The 23,532-nt window shown below is 37.8% G+C and overlaps 2 protein-coding genes across 9 annotated transcripts in view; one reads left to right on the top strand and one right to left on the bottom strand.

Moving 5' to 3' along the window:
- Positions 1 to 23,532, bottom strand: part of CASK (calcium/calmodulin dependent serine protein kinase) — a 187,368-nt gene that overhangs the window by 89,919 nt on the left and 73,917 nt on the right. For all 8 annotated transcript variants that reach the window (XM_074534524.1, XM_074534522.1, XM_074534523.1 and 5 more), the window contains exons 3-5: positions 17,599 to 17,704; positions 10,833 to 10,910; positions 9,420 to 9,492 (exon numbers count right to left, since the gene is read on the bottom strand). In XM_074534524.1, coding sequence (XP_074390625.1) covers positions 9,420 to 9,492; positions 10,833 to 10,910; positions 17,599 to 17,704 — 257 coding nt within the window. The remainder of the gene's footprint in view (positions 1 to 9,419; positions 9,493 to 10,832; positions 10,911 to 17,598; positions 17,705 to 23,532) is intronic.
- Positions 1,415 to 4,220, top strand: GPR82 (G protein-coupled receptor 82). Its single transcript, XM_026794738.2, has 2 exons — positions 1,415 to 1,794; positions 2,997 to 4,220. Exon 2 carries the CDS (start codon positions 3,026 to 3,028, stop codon positions 4,085 to 4,087), a length of 1,062 nt encoding a protein of 353 aa, XP_026650539.2. The 5' UTR covers positions 1,415 to 1,794; positions 2,997 to 3,025; the 3' UTR covers positions 4,088 to 4,220.

Here is a 23,532-nt window from a genome sequence, read left to right as displayed (position 1 = left end):
GCCTATTGGCAATATAAAATCTAGAACATGTATACACTAAGAGTAATCATGGTTCAAGAATAGAGAAAATTTAAATCATTGAGGTGAGTGATACACATAAAAATAATTATGAAGAACTTAAGAGTGAATGGCATAAAAACACGTGTTCTGTTTGAGTATCTTCAAATAGATTTAGATAAAACACACCATTTATAAATTAGGTGAAAGGAAATCGTCCACTAAAAGAATAAGGAAGGTGCTTGCTACAGCTTAGAACCAACTGCAACTGTATTCCTGGGACAGGTGGTATTTTAAAAAAAAACTTATAATACGTCATTACTTTGCTACTGCTCTCAGTAATCCATTCCAAAATAAAGTCTGATAGACTCTAGTTCACTACAACAATCTATTATCATACAATAATTCAGAAAACATTGCAGCAGTTACCTCTTACAGCACGAATTATTATCATTAAATTATAAATACTACAGGCAACAGTCAATAACCAACCAAATAATACTAGCAATTAAAAAAAACCTGCTAACTGGAATTGTTCACACCACTCTCAGCAACTTTTCAGAATATGCATTCTTGTATCTAAACCTCAGTGGAATGCCACAGCAACAAGTTCTTTTAACACCATTTAAGAAAGTATTAAACATGTAATAAATAGAAGACTCTCTCTGTTAGAATGATTTTTAATATAATATACATTCAGAAGTGGAAAATGAGGTATAATTAAATCTAACAAGAACAAGAATTAAAGTACATGCAAACTAATTACAGCTTCACAGCCTAATTACTAATACTCCACAGCAAATAAATGTAATTGTAAATGAGTTCAGCTATGAATTCAGAATAAGACGCCAGCTTATATGTCCATTATATTAGAAAAAAAAATAGTAATAATGAGACTGAACAATGAAAACAGATCATGAGGTGAATTTATGCTTAAACATAAAGCCAAACTGGCAAAACAAGACCCTACCAAACTTCTGTTCTCATAAAGGAACTTATTTAGAGGTTATCTTATACCACAGATGTATCAGAAAGCAGAAAGCCCAAAAGTCTCAACTTCTGCAGAGGTGACCAGAGTTTGTCCTATGCTGTGGAGGAAGAAACTGTCCTGTATACACCTCTGGATGCTTTGTGTAAAACACTGCATTTCTTGGACAGTCCATTGAGTCCATCTTCCCTGCCAGAACCCTTGGATGCATCAGGTGTGAATTGTTTCCCCACAATCCATCACCTGACCAGACAGAAGAGATGTGTCCATGTGGTCACTCATGCGAGGACAGACATGGACACAGCATTACTGCACATGGCCTTTGGGAACAGACAGCTTGTGGAGCTGAAAACCTGTTAAATATGACTGAAAGGACAAGTTGTCATGCATAAAAGAGCAGCGTGAAGGAAAAAAAAGGGCAGTCCTAAAGAGAACTCCTCCACCCCCAAAAGGGGAAAGCGCTACACAAACGATTGTGAGGTGTTTTTTCTGTGCTGCACCTAAAGGACTGTCACAGCTGCTCTTCCAGGTTATCTCCATCTTTTTTTTCCCTAATGGAGCGATCCTAACTTAATTTCAAAGCCTTTTTAGTACAGATATCATATTTTCTGAACTTTAAATGCCTACCTGCCTCCTGACATTGTAAAAGGAAAGTGTACATTCTGAAAACCCAGTTATGCCAGAGAGAATTTTTTAACTGCACTCTCCAGGTTCCAGTGCCATCACTTTCACTGCAGCAGTGGAGAATAAACAGATACCAGACAGAAATACTTCCTGTCAGCAAAAGAAGGTGCCTTCAACTTGTATAGGTAAGCTTAAAATTACTGCTTTGTTTTACCTCATGAAATTCGGTCAATTACAAAAATTTTTATTAGACTTCTAAAATAAGTAAATTCATTCATTCATTCAAAATTCATTCATTCATTCAAAATTTACTTATTTATTTCTAAATAAGTAAATTAACAATTACTCTGTGAATTTAACTCATTATAATAAAATAATTTAATACATTTTGGTTCAACAGTACATATAGAACTTGGTGTACATTAAAATGCAAGAGCTATAAAAGTTAGTTTAAATTGCAAGTTTGTCAAACACTGCCTAAAGCACAGTTTTTCCACTTGGTGTCTGGGCTTTTTACAATTGCTACACCAAACCCTCTTTAGCATCTGAGTTCATTTGTTTACAGCTGTTTTAAAACAAGTATTATTAGTCTCTAAGTTTGAAATCTGTTTTTTTTTTCATATGATTTGATATGGGGAAAAAAACCTAACTAGGATACACTCCACTAAAAGATGCATGTATATCTATGCATACAACAGTAAAAACTCTCCACTACAGGGTTGTAACTGAAATGTCATTTTTTACACAGTCATTGCACGGAACTTTCATTTCTTATTTTCACTTTGGAAATTGAGAAAAGACTGAAAAATGAACTTGGAAGAAATTAATGTACTGCAGTTTTCAATAATCACTGTATATACGAAAAAATATAGACTGAGTTGCTAAATGTACATCTGACATTAGAGCTATGATAAAGTAACACCACATACAGAAATGAGCACAGAATATATAGTGAGATTCTTGCAGTATATAGATTAATTTATAGTTAAATGGAGGTACAGATACTCTTCTGCATTTCTGGAATTAAAGTAATTCTTTGCACTTAATTTGCTCATTTAATTTTAAATGGTCTGTAAGTGGTTTCCAAATTAGGTTACAGACGTTCCAGAAGACTGAGAAATAAACCAAGACCATAGAAGTTATTGCCAGACCCTAGCTTGAACCTTCAGCTTCCTAATTTATTTTATTAGATTCTATGCACATAAAAGCTTTGGGGTTTAATTTTTCTTCGTGAAACTTCAGTGGAAGAGAGTGCCCAAACTGTAACCTCATGCAAGCTTGAGGTAACAGCATGAAAAGTCAGGGAGACAGAAACAGCTCAGATAAGAGCAAAGAAGAGATGTTAGATGCATATTACAGAAATATTAATTTTTAAATTGTGTTTCAGCTCTGACCACTCAAGGAATCCTGCCATAAATGAACAACTCATCATGTCTTCAGCCATCGCCAGCTACCACCGTAGCTCTCCCCATCCTCTACTCCTGCCTGTTTCCCGCTGGAATCTTTGGGAACATTCTAAGTGCCTGGATATTTTTACGTAAAGTGCCCACCAGAAGGACTCAGTACATTTACCTGGCCAACCTGGTGGCTGCCAATCTGCTGGTTTGCAGCACCATGCCCTTCCTGGCTGCCTACTTTGCCGGGGGGCACCGCTGGCCCTATGAGTCGGTGGCGTGCAGGATCGCCCATCACCTGGGGACGCTGGTGATGCACGTCAGCATGTATGTGACCATCACCATCCTGTGCTCCACTGCCCTCAGCCAGTATGCCACCCTGAAGAAGAACTGTGGCCCACAACACTCCCCAGCTCTGCCAGGAACCCTCCACGGGCGCCTCCTGCACGAGTTCCGGCGGCCAAAGTTCGCTAAATATTTGTGTGCTGTTATCTGGCTGATTGTGCTGTGCGTTACAGCCACAGCCATCACCTACAACGTCCAGGAGAGGGTTTCAGGAGAGTTCCCCACGTGCTACAACATCAAGGTAGAAGCTGGTGAGCGTCCTGCAATGATTGCAGCTTATCTTGCCACTGTGTGCTTCTTTCTGGCTTTTATGACCGTTTTGTGGTCGTACTATTCTCTTACCAGACATCTGAGCAGAATACAAAAAAACACCTGCATTGGAGAAAGACATCTCATTTACAGAACAGTGAAAAGAAACATTCTTGTCATCCAGATGATATTAACTGCCTGTTTTCTTCCATATCATATTTTCAGGCCAATTTTCTATGGATTTCTTACAGATAATGACTGTCCAAGATTAAATTATCTAGTAGAAATTAAAAATGTCCTTACTTGTCTTGCTGCTACTAAAAGCAGTTTAGATCCACTTATAACCCTTCTGTTAGATAAAACATTTAAGAAAAGTTTTTATGCCCTGTTTACAAAATCCACACCAGAAGATCAAAAACGTAATGATGATATTTTCACTGAAATGGGAAGGAATATAGAAAGATTTCAAAAGACTATAAATAATAATTAACTAATTTAAACCTTTAGGCAAGCTTTGATATAAAATGGCAAATATTTAAATAAAATGGTAACATATTGCATTTCCTTTTCAAATCATCCTGCTTGCTGCATCAACATTGGTCATAATAAATCCTATGTGTACATCCAAATGAATCCAAGTTTGTAGAGTGAACAGTGTAATACCCATTAATCCATGTAATACAAAAGATGTTTTACATTTGACCTATGGACACTTCCTTTTACCTAAAAAGTGAAGGAAAAAGGCAAAAACTAGGCTGGAGTTGAGGACCCCACTCTCTCTTGTTATCAGCAAAAGTTTTGGACACAGGTTTCCTTTACAAGAAGGTTGAACAAAGCACAGACACTTTCCTTGGGATGGGTGAACCCCAACTGTGCTACACATCCAACAGCCAAGCAACCACAGCAAGGCAGAACTGAGCAGTCAAAGCTTTCCAGATGGCAAAGTGCTGCTGGCAGGACTGGTTTTAGATCATCAGCTGCAAGTCTGGGTAAGCAGAGCTGTTCACTACCAAAGTGCTCTTCTGATCTGCACAAACCTAAACCCAAACCCCACCACTTCTGTCCTTCCTGAAGTACACTTTATAGGGAATGTAGCTGAATTATCTCAGCAAAATGCCTTCCTGGGCTTGTTTCTCTTAAAACAGTTTTTGAGGGCAGCATAGGCTGAAGACATTCCTCCTACATTTTTCTAGACACAACTACTTGTTCCCCACTGCTTATCAAAAAGGCAAGAAAATGAATGAAACTTTGGGAACTATTAATCGAATATAACTTTGTGATAGACTCTTAGCAAGATCCCATTCCAACACTTCTACATAGCACCAAAAAATTACATATGCCTGGCTTTTTTCCTATGTAATCTGCCCAAGATGATGTCCTTTGAAGTTCTTAACTGCATCGAAGTTTTTCTTGTTTCAAATAATGGAAAAGCTTTAGTGCAGTACAGGCAATTTGAGAAACAAAAAATTGAGTCCTGCAGTGGTCTAGCATTTGACAAAAGAGTTCATGGAGGAAAATCCCCCAAAACTTAAAGGTATGAGGGATGAGGAGAGTTAGAAAAACACTACAGCAAAACACAGCCCATGTGGAAAACTTCCTGCATTGCTTGGATGTGCTGGTGCCAAAATCACAAGTTAGCAGGTGACATGTGAATTGTTTAATAAAAACAATCAAACAATAAAACAACTCATTCCTATTGCAGTGAACACAAAATCATAAGGCAAACAGGCACAGCACCTGGTTTGCAAAGCAGTTTAGAGACCACAAGAGCCTGTCAAATTTTTGGTTAAGCCATTCAAATATGCTGCATGGGAAGCCATCTCATCAATCAGAAGACACAAGTTTTCTGACTGTGTGAGCAAATGACTGAAACATATAAACTTATTGATCATAAAGTTTGTAAATGCTCAACTCCAGGTAGGCCAAGCAGAATAAATACGCTTTTCTCAGCCAAACTGCTTCTGAACATACTCACAGGTCAACAGGAAAAGGGCAGGACAAAACAAGCATGGGGACCTTGAGATAGAAAGCAGGGGCACAGGAGTGAAAATAAACAGGGGAAAAGAGCATTGCCTGAAGAAACACTGAGAAATGATACTGAAAGTTTTGTTTTTGGAGTCTCAACTTGTACATTGAATGAGGAAGTGTATCACAGAAAAAAATGTGGCCAGGTAGGACACTCAATTGCACCTCTGAAAAAGGGGGTTTTGCAGCCTTAATCACTTTTTAACAACTTAACATGTAACAAAATCCTCACCAAGAAGTTGCTACTGGATCTCAAGGATCTAGTAAGCTCTAAAAAATACAGAAAAAACACCAATTATTACTGTATGTCCCCAGAAAGCATAAAAGAAGTTTCAAAGTGAAAAGACTGGAAGGAAAGTAACATGCAACAGATTTCTTGTTCTGGGTATTCAAACATGGAAAAAGATAAACAGATTCTATCCTGGTAATTTTTTAAATAGCCAAATATACAGTTACATAAACACACACAAACATATATATACTACTTTTACTCATTTTTTAGAAATGCCCAAAAGCAGAAGTGTAGGAGTGTTGAACTCTACCAGCAAAATCTGAAATGCTAAGCTAGAAGCAGTTCAGGCAATGAAAGACAGAAGTGGTAACTGAGTGTGCTCTCAGAATTCATACCATGCATTAAGTTCTGTGAAATGCAAAAATCACCATGCAAATCTATCCACAGGTCAAGTCTCAGGTCACCTGCACCAACTCAGATGTGTATGTGACACACAGTGCAGAGCATAATACTTGGTCCTATTCCCTGGAAAAACTCCCTGGTTTTTACTCCCAGTCACAGAAATATTAAACTGAATCTTAATGACAGAGAAGGCAGAATATGTGTATTTTTGCTTTAGTAGGTTTATCTATTTAGATGATCACATGTAGGAACAAGCATTAATACCTATCCAGATAAAGCCATAATGAAAATTTTGGATGTCTGCATTTTGCTGACAGGCTTACCCTGACCCCCGTTGCACACTAATTTGCTAATCAGGGACATATACAGGTATGTGGAAATCATGGAACAAAGCTGGAGCACTTGGAATGAGTTAAGGATAAAACTTCAGCAACTAAAGCTCTTGATGTGATTAAATTACTCTTACACCTTATATACTCTCACTCTTACCTCCCTCAGTTATACTAAAAGGTATTTTTATAGCAACAATTTTGCAACTATAGAAAATTCTACATAACAATAAAGGCTCAGAAAGGATTGCAAAAGCTCTTGATAATTTACTGATAAAAACCATTCTGTTAAGGTTATTGCAAAAATAAGCCAGTAACAAATGGTACTCAAATTGCAGCAGGAGTTTTACAGGAAAACACAAGAATCTCATTTCTGAGCCATATCCCCCCCTTTCCTTTTTGCTGCTCTCTTACATAAAAGATTTCTCTGTACACAAGCTGCTCTGTAATAACATTTGGTAATGGAAAAGACTTCCTTTCAATGCTGCTACTTTCAACAGTCACCTTCTGGGTATTCCTGACACAGCAAGGTTATGACAGAAGAAAAGGAATTGCTGAGTCCTCTATGTGGGGTGAAAGAACAGGAACAAATGCTGTGTGGTAAGGGAAAAAATTCTTGACATTCACATTTCTGATGCACAACTGGCTTGAGTTTTCTGCCTTCCTGCACCTTCTGTTTTCCTTACCATGTGATCCAGCTTCCAAGCACTGCAGGATCATGTTCACTGAGGGTGAAGCAGATTTTTAATTGTCACTGATTATAAAGCCTTTAAGCAATGCTGAAGGGGCCCAAATGATATACACAGGCTCAAGAAATATCTGGTCTCACAGAGCAATTAGGACAACTGCAGGCCATGCTGTGAAAGCTTTCACATTTTCATTCTGACATCAGAAGTGAATGTTGGGCACAGTGAGTTTGTCCCAGGCTGGAGTCACTTGGAAAAGTCAGGTGAAGTTTCTGGCACCAGACAACAGCAAACTTTAACTTTGTCTGCTATAAACTGTCTAACTTCCTAATCAGCCAGGAGCTAAGGGAGCACAAAAACAGCTGAAAGACACCTGAACCTTACGGGGACTAGAAGGTGCTGATCTTCCTGTGCAGCAAAAAACAACCAAGCATTTTACATTTCAAAATAACATTCACAGAACATCTAAAAGGGAGAAAAATGTAGCCTGACTATATCAACCTTATAGATTTTATCAAAGCACTTTCACTTTCACCCATTCAGGTAATTTCTAAAGTGGTCATTTAGTCTATTTCCTTTCAAAACAACATCTACAGTGACATCTAGAGCCTGGATACTGCACTTTAATGTGTTCAACTCTCAAACCCCTCTCTGCACTGCTTTTGCCAAAACAAAACACTGCTGGTTTAAACAGCTTTACACTGATACCTCAGACATTTTTTTCCTAACCCATGTAATTTGAACAGCTTCATTTATAAGGATGGTATTTTTAAAAAACAACCCTGTGAATCTGAGGTTCAAAGAGACCGGATAAGCACTAAAATAAATCCCCACTTTACCCTCAGCAAAAAGGCCTCCTTTAAAGGCCCTTGAAGCTAACACTTGGTTTTTTTTCAAGAAAAGCAAGTGGAGCTTTCACAAAGACAGAGCAACATAAAGATTAAGTTAATTCTGAAATTCATGAAGTACTAAAACCAAGCAATTAAAAGTACCTAGAACTCTCAACACAGAACAGGATGAGACATTCTACCAGCAATTAAGAGCTGGCATTCAAAAATTCTGATTTTTAGACTCTGTCTTAAGAAATTACTATTAAAACAAAAAAACTTCAAAAGAAAGCCTCTTAATAATCTTCTTGATTTTAAAAGGAAAGGAGTAAGAGGTTGTGAATGGTCTGCAATGTCTGGGTACAGAAGACCAAATGACTTCTCATAAAAACCACCAGTTCAGTGTCTGTACTCCTCCCCTCACAGGTCACCTGCAGGAGTCTGAAGCACAGTTTACGCTCCCTCCATCTTCTCTGTTCACTAAAATCCAAGAGTCACCTCTCAAACTGCACCATCAGAGCTTGCCAGTATTTTTCTTACTTCCTACAGTGCTTGACTCACTTTGGATGAAACCAAACTCTTGAAGAAGTGGGAATAACCACTTTAGGCAATGACATTAACAAAGAATATGCATATTCAAATTGAAGAGAGTCAAGCCCACTTGGGTTAAAACTCCCAGCTACTTACAATGAAGTACTTTAGGATAAACTACTTCCATAAATATCCATAGAAACAGCACAAAATTCACCAGATTAAAACCAGTATGCACACACACTGGTCTTAAACACTGCATTTATCCTCCCAAACTTATTTATATTAAAGAAGTTTTCATAATAATAAATGTTTATTGGACTGTCTCCAAGAAGCAGATAATATTGCCAATATTGTAGCATTTAAGCCTGTGCATCTCTATGAAATCTCAGTGTGAATGAGGGCTGTCATTATGCTGTCAAATTGATGCCAATAAACTACCAATTCCAGTTTAATTTATGCAATTAATTTATATACACATTTTCCTAACAAGAAGAAAATGCAAGCAGATTCCGTATGCATATTCAAAAACTAGAAATGAAACTGACTTTCAAAGCATGTTGTAATCAAATGCATGTACAATTTGTGAATACAGACCTCCTAAATGTTCTATATTGATGGAATTAGGGTGGGCTTCAATCTTACATGACACAGTAAGAGTAAAAACACACTCAGCAAATGGAGATTCCTTTTCTACAGCTCCTCCCCCCTCTCTAAATTATAGAAATTGAAATTCAGCACTTTGCATTATTTTGGTGAAGGAAAAAAAAAAGTAATTAAGCCCCCTTACCTTCACATCTCTGTGAATTATATTATTATCATGACAGTAACGTAGAGCTTCCAGTATCTGTCTCATGTAATGACTGAAAAAACAAATACATTATGCATGACAAACCTGCAGGAAAAATTACTATACACATTTAACAATCTAAGTATTAAGAGTCTAACTGTATAAAACTAATCAACCAATTTAATCTCAAATACGCAGAAATGAATGGAGAATGCAGTTTAGAACGGAGTTTAGGTTTATAGGAGTGAATAATACAATCTCAAGCTTGAGAATTATTCTGATTGAAGATGAGGGAAATTAGAAATGAAAAATCTGTGTTTTCCAGGTTTTTGTAAAGGTTTCAAACGTTCAATAATTCTGCTTGATATAACAAAGAAGTCAGGGACCCTTCATTTATTTTTAGTAAAAAAGAAACCACAAAGGAAAAAAGAAAGAAAAAAAGCAAGTATCAGTGCCTGATTTATCTGAAAAAGGACTGCACCAGGGTCTTGGCTTGCTCGGTGCAGACTGGAGAGCATGCCTGTTCTCCACTGTGTCCAAAGGATGCCCAAAGACATCACTGCCCACAGATCACTGCCCACAGCAGGGCCAACATGTGCAGCAGCACCCTGTGCTGCTTCAGAGCATCACTGTGGCTCAGGGACTCCTCTGGGGGCTCCAGGTGGTTAAGGGCAATGTTTTTGCCCACAAGAACATCACAATGCACTGGATCAAGGTGCTCAGGGAGGCTGTGGAATCCCCCTCCTTGGAGGGATTCTAGACCCCACTGGACAAAGCCTGAGCAGCACAACACAAATGCTGTGCTGGGCCTGAGCAGGAGCTTCAAATACAGACACTGATGTCTCCTCCAACCTGGCTCCTAGCATGCTAAAAAATCCACAGTGTTGAGAAAAGCAAACAAAGAATGCTGTGGGCTTTGAGCTCAACTATCAGGCCATCAGGACAGTGGATTTCATTGCCCTTTTGCAATTTTATAGTCTTTCATCTTAGTTAATCTCATAAGTGAAAAGGTGAGGTGACTATAAATACAGTGATACATTAGACAGAAAAACCCCAAATCAACTCCATCTAGAAAGAAAAAACCAAACCAACTCCACCAGTAAAATTCTCACCCTGTCAGGCAAGTCACTTAATGCCATCACATGAGAGATCCATAAAGGCAAACACAGCCAATTATGTATCAGATGTGAAATACAGTTTTACTCAGTAATCTCATCCAAATCTGTAACTAGTAAATGGCAAAATGCTCCAAAATTCTATTTTGATTGTGCTAATTATTGCAATAAACATCTAGAGTGTGGAAATAGGATTATTTATAGTACAACTTTCAAGTTTTAGCTAACAGATTGTACAACACTATATTCCATTCTTTTCTATTTATCCTGAGGGATTAATTAAAACTATAATAAATACCTGGCTACAGCTTCACTGTAGACAAATCCAGCATCTGCTCTCTTCACAATTTCAAAACACAGGTCTGCTCCATCCATACTGTAAGTAAAAAGAGGCAAAAATGCTTAAAACCTGGTAACTACAATCAATTACATAAAAATGCTTTAAAAATGTATTTATTTCCCTTACATAAATCTTATACTCTAGATACAAGTACAGTGCATTACTCATTAAAACAGCATTTAATAGGTAATCTAATAGAAAATGGCTTGCCACAGGTTAACCATTTTATGTCCCTCAAGTAATGTAACAGTTCTCTAAAAGCATTACCAATACCAAACATTTACTTAATTGTTTAAACTGCTCATTGAACAAGGTGTGCAAGAAAAGTCAATGCCCTGCAAAGAGGACACTGCAATTTAACAATCAGCCCCTGATATTAGGTTAAGTCTGTTCTTATAAGCATTCCAAGGACAACTCTATACTAACAAGTGTAGTAAATAAAAAAATATTACTCAATTTGAATTTTAAATGAAGACTTTAAAAAATACTCTAGAAATACAGTACAGTCTTGCCAGTTGGCATTCTCCTCTGGATAATTAAGCAGGCAAGATGAGATTTTACAGCTCACAAACACCTGAGAACACTGACAGCCCACATACTGCATCACCAGCTCTGAAATTTGATACCTTTCTCCTTTTCTTCCTCATCTTTCTGATCACCAAACTTCCCACAATGAGCAGCACTACCCTTTGGATGCAGAAATATTCACAGACCTTGGTCTTAAATTAGGCTGCCATTTCTCTAAAATGAAAGCAGCCTGGTGCTGCCCTTCTTTTCCCACTCCTGAAAGGGACCTAAGAGTTTTATCTAGAAATGTTCTCAGCCTGATGGGGCAAGAAGAGATTAACAACAGAACAATAAAATAAACATCATATAACTCATGTTTAATAAGGCACTTGCAAAAATATTGAATGTAACATTACATTTTCAGCCTCCACACCTTTTCTTTTTACTCTCCACAAAGAATCAAGGAGGAAAAAACCCAAAAGGCAGAAATTCCAGGGCATCTGGACAGCCAGCATCCCAGGGCTGTTTCAGTAAGTTATTCAGAATATTAGCATCACTTCTGCTTTATTACATACCTGCAATGCCAAACTTCTGCTTAGGGAGCCACAAGCCATGTGCAGAAGCTTTAACTCCCAAATAAATCCCTAAGGTCTCCCTCATGCAAAATACACTATCATGTGGATAGAACACTGACAGCTGCCAGAGGGACTGGTGACCAAAAGAAAAACACATTGAAGAGTGCAAAGAGCCCCGTATTGCCAAACCATGACTGTTCTTCACTGCATCAATATTCCTCTCTGTAGGTTTTATTCCCAGCAGTTTTTCTGTCTTGCACAGCTCCTGACACCAGGTCTGCATACAGGGCTAAATATCACCCAGAGGATATCAGAGTCCATACATCCCAGAGAATGTAAATATTTAAAAATAAAAATATAAATATCACCCAGAGGATATCAGAGTCCATACAACCCAGATGATGCAAATATTTAAAAATAAAATAAATACATAAATATATAAATATCACCCAGAGGGTATCACAGAGTCCATACATCCCAGAGAATATAAATAATAAATATAAATATATAAATATCACCCAGAGGATATCACAGAGTCCATATAGTAGCCATGGGGCAGGGACCTGGAATTTACTGGCTCATTTGAAAAAATCCCTCATGTCAACCTCTCAACCCTCTCTCAAATGTAGAATATATAAAATGTATGATCAGTTACCAAAAATAAGGAGATGTCATTCTCATGAAGCAGCAGAACCCTTTAGAAGACAAATTATCTGTACTTTATAACAAGTCAGTGAAATTAAAGATCCAGAGGCACTCAGGCTTTTTAGCAGCATCAATAGTTTCTGAGACATGGAGGGAGGAGTGTGATGTTTTAAAATTAATTTTTCTATTACACAAGGTGTTTATTATCAGCACGGTCTTTAACATGTATTTCTACCTCCCACTTACAGATTCCAGCATTTTTAATTGAAATTTTGTACCAGTAAGTGCCAGTTTGAATTTCTTCTTGGCAAATATGTTTGAAAGTTATACTCCATTAAGATGAACTCTGTTGGCCTCCCAAGCACAAACAGGAGTCAGGTGTACTTTAATCTCTCACTTCAAGTGACTATTTTTTCAAGACAAAATCTTTTTTTTAAAGAGAAGATTGTGATTCATGTGTAAAGAGGGCTTTTATCACTCCATGTGATACAATATATTCAAAACATGACACTGAATTTTACTAAAAATCATGAGACTTTTGTCTACCTGAGGCTGAAAAAAAGCCAGAGTCAACCTCAGTTAAAAGAAATCCCAGCAAATTCAGTGACTAAAAACTCAGCAACAGCTTAATCACAAGATGAGTTTGCAGAAACTGAAAGCCTTGTATGATAAAAAACCAATAAAGTTTTGGAATACTGATGGAAGAAAAGTTCAGGAAGTCTCAAGGCTTTGTAACTATCAGCATAAGCATGTGAAAACCACAAAAAAAGAAAAAAAAAGATAAGATCCACTGAAGTAAACATAGAAATATATTCATACTGAAGACCTAAGTGGATGATGCAAAAAAATTTGGGAAACATCAGAACAGTCATAACCTGAGAGAATTCCCTGCCACCAGCAGAGGGAGCTCTTGGAAGGGACATGAACTGACTAGGACTGATGTATTTTACATAAATAAAAAAATACACAGAATAAGTAAATATATATATATATATATATATATATATATATATATATAAAAAATCAGCTCTGACACCAGCAGTGACTGAAGAACAGAGAGCATACTGCATAAGAAATCTGTGCTTTCATATTGGGGCATGATAGCTTTGAATCTGCAGACCTAAAGGGATGTGGCTTGCAATTTAATTTATAGATGAAGAATGAGAAAGCTTTAGAAGCACTGCTTCATTTAGGGAACTGAATTATTACTTAATGAAAATAAGATAAAAAAATTCAGCGTTGACATACAGCTCTTACTGAGTTTACTAAGTTTTGTACCATGTATGTTCAAGGCTTGTGCACAATGGCATTTTCCCCCTCACCTGGCCAGTTTTTATATATTTGCCATCTTCACTTACCTCAAATAGGCCAACTACAACCCTGTTAAATATTGCTTTTACGAATTTGAGATTTTAAACCTGAAGCATCTTTACATGCTAGCTACATTAAATGGCAAAGCTATAGGTACACAAATACATCCTAACTGCTCAGTCTTAACACATCAGTTCTTCTAATGTCCTAAGATACAAATCTCTCTTAGAATACACCAAGTAAAACAAATCCACCTATGTATAGTGGTGAGACAATATTGTGCAAATTACCAAATATCAAGGTATTTTGGAAAGCACTCCCTGCTCCTGTATCTGAGCTCTTCAGCATGGAAGTACTCTCAGTCCATATATACAGAGGATAAGCTGCAAATAATGTACCCATAAATCTAAAATCTAGTTTTCAGATCCTTCAGAATTAATATCTGCTTTCTTTTAGAAACACTGCAAGTAGCTCTGACCCTTCTCAAAGTATTCTCACTGATAAAAATCAATGATCATTAGGAAAAAATGTAATAAGCAATAGAATATTAAGTGACACTTGTATACCACAGAGAAAACAGTATTCTAAATTAAACCAGGAGGCTGATGGGGAACCTGATCAGTCTCTACAAATGCCTGAAAGAGGTTATAGCCAGGTCAGGGTTGGTTTGTTCCCAGGTAACAAAAGCAATTACAAAAGGCAAAATGGCCTTGATTTGTGCCAGGGGAGGTTTACATTGGATAGCAGTAAAAACTTCTTTACTGAGAGGGTTGTCAAGCAGGAGAACAGGATGCCCAGGTTAATGGTGTAGTCACCATCCCCAGAGTTCTTTAAAAATGTGTAGATGGGGAGTTTAGGGACCTGGTTTAGTGGTGGACTTGGCATTGCTGGGTTAATGGTTGGACTTGATCATCTTATGAGGTCTTTTCTGACCTAAATGACCCCATGATTCTATACAGCTGCCAGCAAATAACACCAAAAATGGGAAAGAAAACTGCAAGTCTATTATAAAGAGAAGAATTGGCCTTTCCCAGAGGTAAGGTGTCTCCAGAGCCTCCAAGGGATCATTTCCTTCAGAGTAAAGAGCCCCTCTGGGGGTGCAGCTGGGATGTGTGTGAGGGAAATCATTTTGCACAGGTACATCCTCTCTCATTTGTAATGCAGTAACACCTAAATACTTTTAAAATAGTATTTTCAGCTTAGCAATAAGGCCTTGTGGGATAGGGTCTGCTTCTTACTCTACACATGCACTTCATCTATTATGGCCACGTGCTTCACTGCAATTTATTACAGCAGCACCATGCAGCCTGCTGGTACTCTGAGATATAGGCCAGTCTAAAGAGTGCTTGGGGCTGTGCATGAATAAGGGGCTCAAAACAGAGCTCATTTTTTGGTGTTAAACCTCACTGCTACTATGCATCTTCATCAGTGCCTCTATGAATTTGCAGTTTTTAATATGCTTCTTTTCACAAAAGCTTTGAAAATTGGGCACAAATTGTACATTTTCCTGAGTAGTTCAATCAGTTGTTCCCAGGTACATGCTACATTTGCTTATTTCACTTGTATTTTTCCTGTATCAATAGGTTTGGCCAGGTATTCAGGGTTTTCCTAGCAGCTGCCCCATGCAGCTCACAGCCCATGAACAGCAGAGAACCAATGTTTCATTTATGTGCAAGTGATGGCACCAAGTTTTAGCTTTGGTTATTCCACACATTTTATGTGCTGGGCCTGCCTTAGTTTCCATGCAAAGCACCTGCCAGCCCACAAATCACTCATCACAGATGGGTTTATGTCTCCTCTGCAGATCTGTGTTATCTTCCCCTTTCCAGTCCCTTCAGAGTAACTAGACCCTAATGAAATCTATTTTATTACTGTAGACAGAAATTTGCTGCAAATCAGTTGAGCTGGTTACAGTAACAGCACAATGAACAGAAAGCAGAATGGAGGAAAATGAATTACCTACATGTACAGAGATGCTTTTGTGCTAACTCCAAGTTTGTTTTTCTGGTCACAGCTACAGAGTGTGCCCCTAACTGCTCAGACTCAGACAATGCAGTCTCACTCCACACAAACACCAGCCTGCTGTGGATCCCTGGACCAAAGCATCCCCCCAGCACAACACCACATCTGCCACAGCCCTTCCAGTCCCTCCCACATCTCAAGCACATTTCTCATTTTCTATCACTGCTACAAAAGACTGATGTTTTTTATGTACAAAGGAAACAAGGACATACATATGATAAACAATCATCATCCCTCAAATAATTTAGCTTTGTAATTCCTTCTTTCATGTGGCCTGAAGTCAGGTGCAGTATTTGTGTAGTAATTCTCATTGTTCAGACTTGCTTTTTGTGTGTACAAACATAAATTATAATAGGATTGTCATTAAAAAATAATTACTGCTTTTGTCTCATATTTCTGAGCTATCAGCATGTTAAAAATAGAAACAACCCCTTTTTTCCATTTCAGAATCTTGTTAATTATCTGAGTATGACTACCCAAGGTGTACATAATTATTTCATAACAGGGTAATTAAAGTGTCTCGGTCAATGCTTTGGGATTTTCAAAATAAAATGCAAGTCAGTACTGCATCAAAATGTACAGAGAGGAAAGCATATAACAATTATTTCACAAAACTGTAGGTTTATAAACTCATTTAAATAACGTAGAAGACTTGCAAACAATAATTTTCTGCTTTACCTGATGTTTTTATTGTGGATTTTCTACTACCTCAGTGGTAAAACATGTGACAATTATTTTTTATGTGGACATCTCAAATCAAATTCTTGGCTCTAGTGGGTAAGCCAGTTTTACCTAACAAACCTGTGTGATGTGGTTACTCCAACATCAGCAGCTCAAATCCACCAGAAAACATAATGGAGGAAGATCAGAGAAATTTAGGAGGTACAATTACACATGCCCAGACTGACTAGGAATGAATATACAGAGAGCATAAAAAGAAGAGCTGGTAGGCAAAGAGAAAGAAGATCAAATACAAAACATGCACAAAAGACTATTTCACATGTCTGGTTGTATCCTTCCCATTTAGATAAAACCTAACTCAGAAAGAACTAATAATTTTCTCTCAAAGAAAGAATGTGGTAATTTCAGGGCTGCCCCTCTTCTTGGTTTCTTGATGTTGAATAAAAATACCTATCCATTGCTGAAAAGTCATATTTTGTTGCTTCTTATAACTAAACTCTTACATTCAAGCTTTCAAAACAAATCTTGTAGACAAAAGCTTCTTTTCATTTATTGTGAACAGGTATATTGATTTACAAGAACACTTAAAAACACCAATAACTTTACTTTCTTATCTAATAATAGGAAAGCAGTGCTAATGAAGCAACAGTGTGGAAATAAATAAATAAAATTTCACAACTGGAACAAAATACTTCTGTTACCCAAAGATGATGTCTACCAGCAGATTTTCAACTTGTCCTTTTACCCTGTAGCCATCAAAAAAGATCATGCCTGTCTTTACAAAGCCCTGGTATTCACCACTTCGACAGTGGGATACTTTTTTTTTTTTTTATTTGGGACAACCTGAACTTGCCAGAAATAAATATTTTCAAAGTACTCAAGCCATCTGAGCTACAAAACCTACAGGTATGAGCAGCCACACTTTTAGGATTTTATTTAGCAAATGACAACACGGAAAGGTGGAATCAAGGAGAGAAACTTACAACTCAAAGACCATATAAAGCATTCCATCTGAGCTGTATGTCTCCAACAGTTCCACAATGTGAGGATGCTTCAGCATGTGACAAATACTGGCTTCTCTCTTCAGATCTGTGGGAGATAAGAAGGTAGTTGCAGATTAGCTATATATTCAAGCTGTTTAGAACACAATGTTTGGAAAGATGTACACATTTGAAATTTCTAAAAAATTCATTAATCTTTATAAAGAACTCTGACAAGTGGATATTTAATTATGCTTAATTCAAATACTCACATATAGCTCAAAATTTATCAGATTCTTGAATTCACATATTAATAGAAGATCTCCTTGGTCATAGACTGAAGAACTCTACAGAAGTTCCTTGAATGTACAGTTGCAGACTACACTGAGATTTTCATCCCAAATATTTAACAACACTGCGGAATTCCCTCCAAATGCACAAGACAGACTTTCACCACACAACAGAATTATTCATAAGTGGAGGTCTCTAAATCCTCTGCTCAAAGCAAGGTGAACTGGAGCAGATTGTGCAGGGTCACACCCAGCTGAGCTCTGAACATGTCCAGGTATGGAAACCCAAAAACCTGCCCAGAAAACCTACACCAGTACCTGATCATCCTCAGAAAAGAAAGTGTTTTTCTTATGGTAAAATTTCTTGCAGTTTACTTCTTTAACAGTATTTATTTTAAAATCACATCATATGAAATGACACTGGCATAAATTTTCATCAGCATACATTAGTTTGCATCTCTGCTCTAGAGAAGAGTGAATAAAGCAGGAAAAGTTGCAGCTAAAAGAAGACAAGAAATCACTCTGAAATCTCTCAAAGCTTAAAAGATTTTGTTTTAAACGAGTCCTACTTTTTCTGATCACAAATCAATCCTTCTGCACAAAAAGAAATGCACAACACCAAACCACACTGCATTAATTTTCTTTCTTCTTTGTTGAAACAATTTGGTATTTTTGTTATTTAATCATCCTTAAACTTTTTTTCTTTTCACTTATCTACTCGTATTCCAGAAAGAATAGCAAAATCTTTAATGAATAGCTTTGATGATAATTTGGTAAGTGAGGAAAACATCAGTCTGAATTTTGAAGCAGACATTTTACTCTTCTATTCTCTTTCCATACAATTGGTCATTGTTCAAGAATGACCTACACATGCATTTATGGAGAAATAAAAATATCATTTCTTGGTTTGATAATATTCTCCATGTAATTGGGCTACACTAGAAAGAAATTTACAATGCACTATTTTCACATGTGCCCTCCTATATTCTTAACAGGAATCAATTATATTGAAAAATGCAAGCAGCAAGATGAAGATTTCTTTGTGAATGTGAAACATTTAACAGGTAACTCAGATTTATGCTAGACTCTGGATGTTTCAGCCACCTATAAATTCAGATGAAAAGCTGAGAGTTTGGAAATGACTGAATTTCAATACAAGAAAAATGTTCAGATCCACAAAGTGCAAATTTTATTACCAGAACTTTCATATGACACCTGCAATTTGTGTCCCCTCCCTCACAACCTTGCAAATACAATCTAAAAGCAAAATGACAGAGCAATCCTTTAGAAATCATCATGTAATGGCACCTTAGGAGCTGCAAGCTGAACAGCAAACAGAAATATCATTCAGTGTTACAGAAGAAGTTTTGATAAAGAAATTAATGTAAAATGTGGCCTTTATTTGTCCATCTATTTATTTAGATGAAATTCTACAACCTAAGGAAACAACAGTGTGGAAAATACATTATCAGTTCTTACACCACCTCAATGCAGAGTAACTACTAAAGCCCCACTGTAACCTTCCCTTCCATCACAAAAGGCAATGAGTTGACACTAAACGGTTCCCATCCCTTTCCTAGCAGAGAGGTTCACTCAAATACACATCCAGTCCTTTCCAAACAGGATCAGAGATGAGCACTCTGAGGAGCAGTGTAAGGGAATGAAAATCTGTGATTCTGTGAATGACTATCATCTTCAGAAAATTGGCTGCTTGTGTTTTGTCTCTCACTTTGTAACAACTTTAATAACACCACACTTCACCGTGGATCTGATGCCTATTTCAGATGGAAAGCCAAGTGGAAATATCCAACATGAAACTGCAGGAAAGTTCTGCTTTATTTACAGGCAAGAAGTGTGTTCAAAATAGTTTATTTTGGCTGCTCCCTTTATTAATATCTTGTGGGCATTATTTGAAAGGAATTAGAACTGAAAGGAAGAAAGTATATACTGCCATTTCCCTCATTCCTCTGTGTAATATTGGATGAGTGCAGCAATTGCTCAGACTGAGCACCAGCACATGAGGAAGGAGAAACAGAGTGGAAAATAAAATCTCCAAACAGGAAAACAAATGAATAGAAGTTACAGAACAAGGCTTTTTATGACTAAGGGGTCTTGGGGCTAAGAGCAGAACAAAGTCCTATTTTAAACACAGCAGGGACTTGTTCAACAGTAGGCCTATTAAGAAAAAGAAAACGAGGTATAAGGAGACAGACAAGCACACACCACACTGATTCAACAAAGCCACAGGGCAGGAAAGAGATGATGGATTCTGAAGTACATTTGGACCATGACCCAAAGGTCAAAGTAAGCCATGTTTCAGACCAGTAAAAAGGAAAGAGGAGGAGGGAAAAAGGCAGAGATGACAAATATGTTTCATTGTTGGCACTTAAAAAAATGACATCAGCATCTACTCAATCCTTTAGCAAATGCTTTTTCTAGACTGAATTAAATTTTACCTCTGCAAGTCAAAGAGGTAAATAAAGTCCCAAGTACCCACAGACACATTCTGAATGCAACACAACCCAATCAGATGCTAACTTGCACCAGGTGATTGAGGATATCCCAAGAAAAATCCCATTATTGTCTTGTAAGCCACAATATTATCTGTGGCATCATTCTGAATACCACATTGCATGAACTATTTGCTATCTCCTGTTAAGTTTTCTAAACCTCTGCTGAGTATTGGAGCCATGCTGTGTAGTAATAAAGGTGTCAGACACACATTCCATATTTAAATTAGCCTTTCATACTCCAGACACCTATAAAAGATTCAAGACAACTCCAGAATTTGCCAATGGAGAAAGTTGGCTTTAAGCAGCAAGAGGTGTCATTTAGTAGTGGCCACGTGTCCCATATTTACAGCAGTCTCCTCCACTAGTAAACAAAATTTAGCTAACACAATACACCCTGCAGGTCTTGGAATCTAAACCAAACTGTCATCTTTTACTGGCTGGACTATTTAACTTCATGTGAATCCTTTCTGAACCCTTCATCTATTTATTTTTCTCTTATTCTTGATATGGCTGAAGAAATTACTTTCTGGTTCATTCTTTAAACCTTCCCTGCCAGCACTTTTTTCAAAATTAAACATAATTGACAACAGGGATAATGAATAGAACTGCAAGTTTTAAGCACAAGTTTTATAAGTTTCTTTGCCAGCTGCATGAAAGGTATTGTCACACAACCAGGAACAGGGAAAAAGACCTGGTGTTCCATTTATCTTGTTTAACACACAGGCTCATACTTTACATCACAATTTAAAAAGCATTTACCAGCTATCCTTTTACACAACTGTTACCAATAAATGTTCCAGAATTTCAGTCTGTTTACAAAACTTTGAGGGTTTTTTAGCAACTGGAGACATGTTAAAGTTTCCATTTTAAACCTGGCTACTTATTTGGAGAGGCACTGAAGTTGTTTAAAGGGCAGGAAAGTTCAGACTTTAGTAACAAAGAAGAAAAGTCCAAAGATGGAAAAGATAATTCCCAACCATAATCAGCACACAGAGAAAATGCAGCCTCATGTGTGAAGAGCGACACTGAAAGTGAATTGCTGGAAGCACTAAAAAAGATAACTGCTCTATATAATTGCACAGAAAGATATATCAGTCTTTGATAAAAAACGTAAAACATGAGTATCACTTAAAATTCCCACCAGAATTAACAACCCAATATCCTACACATCTCTGACAATTCTGGCAAACACATAATTTCCTTTCAAAATCTGCTACCCAAGGTTTTAAAACACCTCAAATATACTGAACACATTTTCAAAGCATGTTAATGGAAGAATTAGGTGATTTCTAGCAGCCCACATAATAGCACCATTTCATTATTTTAAAAGTGATGTGCATAGACTGTAGCAGCCCCATCTTTTTTTGGGACAGACAGTTCCAAGTTTCTTAGCATGATGGAAGACACATGTCCTTTTTCTGTGTTCACAATTCATTTTTATACATACACTATTCTGATTTTCCAGGTTCAGTCCTTTAAAGGATTAGTTTTCCAGCCACAGCTTGGGTATGGACAGTATTTTGAAAGGGAGTATCTTCAACAGTAAGCTTCTTCCTTAAAATGCTTCTATATGTTTTTTACAGCAAGATATGATTATTCATAACTTAAATAGATTTGGTAGTACTAAGTTTTAAAGGGAAATCAATATGCTTTGTTCACTTGGTTATGTCATTCTCACCAACCATCCTTAGGTGAACATCATGGAGAAGCTTACCACCCAAATGGAATTTTTCCAGAAACAGCTAAACTGAACTGTGTGTCTTGAAATGTGCCTGAAGCATGGACAAGGGAGACACTGAGATAGCAGCCCCAGCTGTTTGGTCCTAGACACAATTGTCCTGTGGATTATTAGCCTTTGCTAGATGTTAAACTCCCACTCAGCTGGGCAGGGGTAGAAGATTCAAGTAACGAGAACAAAAAAACCTCATGGGTTGACATAAAGACAGGGAGATTGTTTATCAGCTATTTTCAGCCAAACAGTCTTGATAAAATTAACTTATTTTTTGCCAATTAAAAGAAGATAAACATGAAACCAAGAAATTTCCTCCCCCCTTTCATGGGCTTACCTCCACTGCTTCACTTCAGCCCCTCCAGCCCCAGCTGTGAGTGGTGCAGGGGGGAGGGCCATGCTCTCACTGCAGGTCCCTCTCTGCTACCCCAGCAAGGCTCCTCCATCTGCTCTGCCATGGCCAATCTCCTCTTTCCCTGCCCTTGCTGTGCCCTCTTTTTGTTCCACACTCCCTACACTCTGTCCCAGTGTTTCCCACCCCTCCTGAGATGTATCTGCACAAAGCACCACAAACGAGGCCTATGGGCTCAGATTGGGCCCACTGGGGCTGTCCGGGAACCCACAGGCCCGAGCCTCTTGCCACAAAGGCTGTCCCTGCACCCTCCTGTTACCAAAAACTTGTATTTAATCCAGACCTAATTCCCTTTCTGCTGTAGACACCACACGCCTCAGCCTCAGATCAGCCTGCACAACACCAAATTCCAGTTTAACCATCACACCCTACCTGAGGTCACACTTCCAGGGAAATACTGACTCAAAAAATTTCCCTGTCTCCTCTCTTTGCCCATTCTTGCTGCTCTGTGAAAATTACTTCTAGGCTCTATTCTTCTAATAATACATCAGGGAAGTAATAAAAGCTCTCAGTGCAGCCAACACACCGCAACAGGAATGAGGAGCTGGAGGTGGGAACATCCTGTATTGCCACTGGCAGTGAACTCCTGTGCTGCAGAACCACAGCAATGTTTCAGCCCTAAAGATTTGTTCTTTTAAAGTATTTTTTTTTTCCTTCCATGACAGTATTCCCCTTTCCCTTAATTAAAACAGCACTTCCTGCCTTCCTGGGACACATGAGCAATTCCTCACCACACAGATACATCCGACCAGTTAATGACTCGTTGCCCCAACAAGCACTAAAAGCCTTTCCAGCCTCTCCTCCCACACACCTTGGGGGTGGCTGAGGCTCTGGGGTAGCCAAGCTGATTTAACTGCTGGCTGTTCCCCCTTCATCCCACACACATTCCTGCCCTCTGTTCCAGCAGCCTGCAGCTTGTCACACCACACACCAAAATCAGTTCAGTGTTAACTCAGTTAAGGAAAATATAAATTTATTTTTGTCTCCACTGGC

Source organism: Zonotrichia albicollis, chromosome 2 (genome assembly GCF_047830755.1).
Source record: "Zonotrichia albicollis isolate bZonAlb1 chromosome 2, bZonAlb1.hap1, whole genome shotgun sequence".
Lineage (NCBI taxonomy): Eukaryota > Metazoa > Chordata > Aves > Passeriformes > Passerellidae > Zonotrichia > Zonotrichia albicollis.
This window is presented reverse-complemented; position numbering and strand designations above follow the sequence as displayed.

Bases quoted from the DNA above. Each gene is read 5' to 3' on its own strand.
- GPR82 (XM_026794738.2), top strand. From the start codon at position 3,026: ATGAACAACTCATCATGTCTTCAGCCATCGCCAGCTACCACCGTAGCT.